Raw genomic sequence first — 6648 nt, forward strand, 5'->3', positions numbered from 1 at the left:
GATCAACATAATACGTTTTAATGACAACGAGCTAAGCAATTCTGGCTTCAATCCGGGGATCAAAATCAATCATTTGGCAGCTTCAAGGAGAAGAAAAAATAATTGTATTACAAAGCTTAAATATGATAATGTTATATTACGCACTTGAGAAACGAGACTGGATGATATATTGTTGCTAAAGTCCTTGCAAATCGCCTTAAAACTTTACTGCATTTGGTAGTTTCAGATTCTCAGAGCGCATTTAATCCGGGTAGATTAATTTCAGATAACCTCATAATTGCTGCTGAGGTTAATCATTTTCTATAAAGAAAAACTGAAGGGAAACATGGCATAACAATTTTAAAGATGGACATGAGTAAAGCCTACGATCGGGTAGAATGGGATTTCTTCAGCTTCTGATGACAAAAATAGGATCTCGGAGAAATGGATTCACCTTATTATGTTGTGTGTCTATTTAGTGAATTATAGAGTGCTTGCGGCTGGAAAAGAATTGGGTCCTATCATTCCGGAAAGGGGTTTGCGTCAGGGAGTCCCTTGTCCCCTTACTTATTCATCATTTATGCTAAAAAAAGAAATTTGTTCTTTTATAAAAGACTGGGTGCGGAAAAGGCTTCAGGGTTAGAAGAACAAGTTTTTATCGAAAGCTGACAAAGAGATCCTTATCAAAACTATCCTACAGGCTCTCCCGAATTATACAATGGGTATCTATTTGATTGCTTTAGAGTTGTGTGCTAAGCTGGAAAGAATAATCAATTCCTTTTGGTGGGGGAATGGCTGTGCTGGTGGAGGTCTTCATTGGCAAAAATGGGATAAATTATGTGTTAGTAAAATTCATGGGGTCTCGGCGTTAGAAAATTACATGAATTCAATCTTTCTCTTCTAGCCAAACAAGGTTGGCGGATTATTACTAATCCAAATATGCTTGTTTCCCGATAATTGAAAGCTCGTTATTTTCCTACATCGAGTTTTCTTTTTGCTAGAATGCATGGTAACCCTAGCTTTGTCTAGAGAAGCATTATGGCTGCTTTAAGTTTAGTTAGATTTGGGAGTTCTTGGGTGATAGGAAATGGACATAGCATATCTATTAGTGGCGAACCATGGTTGATGAACACTGCTAGTCGTTTACTACGACAAATTTGCACCTAACTATTGTATAAGGGCATGTTTCTTCTTTTCTCAAAGTTGATGCTAAATAGTGGGATCTTGATGTTGTTTATGATTTGTTCAATAGTCGGGATACCTCTGAAATTGTTAATACCCCTCTTGTGCCTGCTCAAAATGAGCACTCTCTTTGTTGGAGACTAGAAAGACGAGGGATATATATACTCGGTTAGGAGTGGTTATAAGCATCTGATAACAGCTCATAACTGTGGTAGCAGTTTGGCTACTTGGATTGGTTGGAAGACTTTATGAGATCTGCATATTCCTCCTAAAGTGAAAATTTTACTTTGGCGAGTAATATCTGGTTGTTTACCAACTAGAGATGCTTTGAGATCTCCTCACGTTGTCATTGAGGCTATATGTCATGTTTGTGCATTGGAGAGGGAATCACTTGGCCATATTCTTTTCCAATGTCCGTTTGTTGTTTCGTGCTTGGCTCAAATTGGTTTCCAGTTAGATGCATGTCAGCTGAGAACTCTTGGCCAATGGATGCAGCTATTCACATTATTGCCAGTTACTCAACCGGAGCAGAATGATATGGTTCTTTGAGAAGTTTGGGAGAATCAGAATAATCTAGTCTGGAGAGGTCATGATAGCTCGGCCACTCATTCCGTACATAGTGCAATGAGGTTCCTTCAGAGTTGGAAATACGCTCAACTTGGCATAGCAGCTGGAGATCAAGAAAATTTTCATCCATCTATCTTTTGGCAATTCCCACAGGTTGGTCATGTAACCTGCAGCTTGGATGCTGCTATATTTTGCGATAATTATCGTATTGGTATAGTTTGTGTGGTGTGGGATCAATGATGGTAGATGTCTTGGGGCAAGGGCTTGTTCGATGCATTGATTGCAAGCGCATCTTGTGGCAAAAGCTATTAGCTTGAAAGAATCTATGTCCTGGTTAAGGAATTGGCTTTGCACAATGTTCAGTTTGAAACGGATGCGTTGCTTCTAGTTCAAGCTTTCTCGTCATCTCAGGAGGATCGTTCTTATGTTGGTGTGATTGTTGACGAGTGCAAAAATCTTTTCAAGGACTACAGTGATAGTTCGTTGTGTTATATCAGGAGATCAGCGAATATGATTGCTCATACTCTTGTTAGGGCATCTAATTCTATGCCTGATGTTTCTATTTGGGGTTCGCTATACCATACTTCTTATATATCTTTGTATTTAGATATTTAATTAATATAGAGTATTATCTTCTCAAAGAAAAAAGGTGGAATGGAAAAAATTGATTGCGGGAGTTAAAATTTGAAGTGAGCTACTCTCAAAACTCATAATAAATTTGTTTTGAACAAAGGAGCACTTACCACCTCAACTTGGCACAACGTATCAAAAACGTCCAAATTGGAAAAAAATGATCACTTTTATCCTAAATTTGTTAAAAATGGTACAAAACCCCCTCTCCCCACTCTCACCTAAGAGAGTGAGACACACTCTCCAGTTTTGATAGTACTTTTGTTGTTTAGGGTGGTATTTTTATGGTAAAAAATTTAAAATGGTCCTAATTTTTGTTTAACATTTTAAATCAATACCTAATAATCAAAAAAATACAATTTAATCCTATTAATTTTAAAATTTTACATATCAAATTAACCCCCCATATTTTCTATTCAACAAAAAAGAATTAATTTTTTTTTTAAAAAAAAAAATCCGTTCTCCTCCTCGCCTGAAAAGAGGAGCTGTTGCTCCGCTCCGTCAAGAACATATCTCATGACCTGTTCTTGAATCAAGAACATACTTGGATTTGTTCTTGAATGAAGAACAAATAGAGCTGTTCTTAAATCAAGAACCGACCGTGGGTCTGTTCTTAATTCAAGAACAGACTAGGCCTGTTCTTGAAGAACAGACACGAGCAGACACGAGATCTGTTCTTTAAGAACAAACCAAGGAGAAGCAGCTCCTCTTTCTGGCAAGACGGAGGGAGCTCCTTCTCGCTGGAAATCAATAAAAAAAGTTTGAGTTTTTTGAAAAAATTCAGAAAAGCTCCTGGACGGATTAGTAATTATAGTTAATTACAGTTTAATAATAATTAATTAGAGTAAATTATGATATTTAGAAAACACTCTCCAATTAAGATGTCACATCAGTATATGGGGGTTTTTTTAAGTCGATTTTGTCAAGTTTGCAATAAAAGTGATCCGATTTTGCTAATTTTAATGTTTTTGATATTTTGTGCTAAGTTAAAGGAGTAAAGTGATTCTTTGTTCAATTCATTTTTATCAATAAAAAAATGTCTCGATATTGAAGATAAAAGTATTTTTCCTTTTGATAACTCAAATTTTTTGATAGTGGCACAAGAAAAGTTGAGATGGCTAGTTTTATTTTATTTTTATTTTTATCGTGAGAGGACTAGTCATTAACAATGCAAGTTTGGTATAATTGTTTTCTTTAGATGACGAGAGATAAAGCACAACCAAGAATTCCTTAATAGCGAAGACATACACAAAAATTACATTATAGAATTAATTATGTACTTTCATATCAATCTATTCCCTCAATGTGGACACGGCTATTATTACTAAAACTAAATAGTAAATTTTTAATTAGTTCTTAAAAGTTGTGAATAAGACCAAACATTTTAATTATAAAAACAACAGTAGGGAAGCCAATTGTTCTGAAATTTAGGCTAATTGATTAAAATTATTACTAATTACTAAAAAATACTTTTTCTATTTTTTAATTTGTCCATCTAACTTAATGTATTTATCTGAAAATATATTTCTTTTTAAATTTTAAATTAATGTTAGTTATTATATTTTAGACTCATCCATCTATACTATATATAAAAGCACGGATGGGGGGGGAACAGGCAAATTTACTGAACAATCCTTTTAAGTTTACTACTAAATAAAGGTTTTATAGTCATTAACTAATTAGTTATTTAATTAATCACTATTGTAATTAAAGTCCTAATTAAAATAGGTAGCTAAATTATCTACAATTTAGTTTTTAGTATGTAAAAAATAACTAAATTATTTCCAAATTAGTAGGAATACCTATTTTTTAGTTTGATTGAGTTACAAAAATAAAATACTATATTTAGTTAATATATTATTATTTAAATTTCTATCTTATTATTTTTAAAGATATTATTAATAAAATTAAGTTAATTATTTAATTATGGTTATTAGAAAACCAAAAAAAGAATAAATTCAGTATAAAAAAAATTTAATAACCGAATATATTATATTTATTTTTACAAAAATTCTTAACTAATTTAATATTAATTATAAATAAAAAAATTGATATAATTATAATAAATTTACTAATATGTTCATTGAAGAGTTACGTTACGAGTCACGTGCATAGCACGTAATGCGAAACTAGTCTCTATAAATGACTATAATAATAATGAGTCAAAATATTAATTACTTAATAAAATTATATTAGTATACACTCTTACATTAAAAACAGAAAAAACACTTTTATATTTAATATATCAAATTTTGGCTAGATGGAAAAGAAAAAGAGGAAGTGCAAATTTTAGAAGATTAATTGATAAAATAATAGTTTTTGATGTTAATCACCTGTCACATATAAGCTAAGAGGACAAGTTAATATTTAAGTATTATATATATATATGTATAGTACACACAAAACACATAATGCTTTAAAACTAGGAAAGGAAGATACCTAACCTTCCCTACTAGACAGGCTTCAAGAACCCATCATCATCATCAATTCTTTTAATTTCTTCACTTATTAATGTCTTCCATCTTGTTACTCTTTCACCCAATTTGTTCTTCTTTTTTTATTATTACTAAATATATCAAATGCCTAAGCTGAAGAAACATCATGATCCCCAGAAAACTAGTCTTTTCTGGTGGCTTGTCGCGATTCTATGCTCGATTCTAACCATAGCGGTAATTATTGTAGGCATCATCGTCTTCGTCGGCTACTTGGTTATTCATCCAAGAATTCCGATCATCAGCGTAGTTAATGCTCATCTCGACCATTTCCAGTACGACCTAGCGGGGATACTTGTAACGCAAGTAACCATAATAGTCCGGTCGGAAAACGACAACACCAAAGCTCATGCTAGCTTTTCGGGCATGAATCTTACGCTGTTTTTTGACGGAATAGCGATAGCCCATTTAGTAGCGGGGGCGTATGAAGTGCGGAAAAACGACACGAAAGATTTTAACTATGTCGCTACGTCAACTCCGATACCGTTGGATCCTTCACAAATGAAAGATATAGATGTGTTCTTGAATGAAGACGAAGTTAGGTTCGATTTAAAAGGAAATGCAAGAGCAAGATGGAGAGTTGGTCCTCTTGGTTCGGTTAGATTTCAATGTCATTTGAATTGTCAGCTCAAGTTTCATATATCTAATGGAACCTACATTCCAAAGCGATGCACATCTAAGGCAAAATAATTAGTGATTCATTTCTTTCTTTTTTCCTTAATTATTTTAAATAAAATTTTACTTAGTAAATTTCTCCATTTTTTTGGAGATAATTTATCATATAATTTTGCACATAACAATCTCTTTTTTGATCTTAAATAATTGCATTAAATGTAAATAACATCAAGAACTATATCGTTTTTTGCTATTTTTTTTAATTCAAAATCTAAATTTTGCTTTTCCTATAATTCTAATCACCGATTAAATATATGATTAATCGGTGGTAATGCGGAACCGCAAAGTCCCAAAATGAAAGACATAGCAAGATGGGTTCCGGCGTACACATGATCAACAATTTGATTGGATTTTTTTTCCGGTGAGTCTAGTTGCAAATCACTAAAATACAATTATTGAAAGTTCATATTAAAATTATAAAAGGCAAAATGGACTTATCTACCCACAACTATAGGGTTTTGCCAAATATATCATAATCTTTGTATTTTGCCAGTTTAATCCATCATTTATTTGATTTTTGCTAAATATACCCAAGACTTGGATATATTTGGCTATATCTGACCAAATTCGAATGAGTGTTGGGTATATTTGGCAAAAATTGCATAAATGACGGACCAAATTGACAAAATTCAAAGATCATATATTTGATAAAACCTCTTTAATTGTGGGTAAATAAATTCATTTTGCCTATTATAAAATATATTATAGTCTATAATATCAATTACATTTAGACTTAAATTATTGGGATAATGTCATAAATTTCACAAATTTTACATGTTTTCTTATTTAATCACATTTTTTAAAGAACGTGATTAAATTCAGAAAACGTGTAAACCTGATGAATTTTTATGACATTAACTCTAAATTATTCATGTCTTCAAAAATGGTACCAAAATCATACAAGATAATCGTAACCATTTTCAGTGATGATTGATTAGTGAAATAACTAAGCATTAACAGATAATTTTATATAATAAATTAGTCATGTGTAGTTATTATTATTTTTACTTTTTTTTTTATCAAAGATAGATTTACTCTAATTATTAGTGGAAGTTAGCGAGAGTTAGTGATTAGTGTTAGATTTTTTTTTAATCAGACAACATCGCCTGAAAAAAATTAGAAA

The 6648-nt window shown here is 31.9% G+C and overlaps 1 protein-coding gene across 1 annotated transcript; it reads left to right on the forward strand.

Annotated features, from left to right (window-relative positions):
* Positions 1-4779: 4779 nt before the first annotated feature.
* Positions 4780-5600, forward strand: LOC126682447 (NDR1/HIN1-like protein 12). Its single transcript, XM_050378148.1, has one exon. The coding sequence runs from the start codon at positions 4938-4940 to the stop codon at positions 5538-5540; it is 603 nt and encodes a 200-aa protein (XP_050234105.1). The 5' UTR covers positions 4780-4937; the 3' UTR covers positions 5541-5600.
* The last annotated feature ends 1048 nt before the right edge of the window (positions 5601-6648 follow it).

The sequence above is a fragment of the Mercurialis annua genome, linkage group LG5, assembly GCF_937616625.2.
Source record: "Mercurialis annua linkage group LG5, ddMerAnnu1.2, whole genome shotgun sequence".
Classification (NCBI taxonomy): domain Eukaryota; kingdom Viridiplantae; phylum Streptophyta; class Magnoliopsida; order Malpighiales; family Euphorbiaceae; genus Mercurialis; species Mercurialis annua.

Bases quoted from the DNA above. Each gene is read 5' to 3' on its own strand.
- LOC126682447 (XM_050378148.1), top strand. From the start codon at position 4,938: ATGCCTAAGCTGAAGAAACATCATGATCCCCAGAAAACTAGTCTTTTC.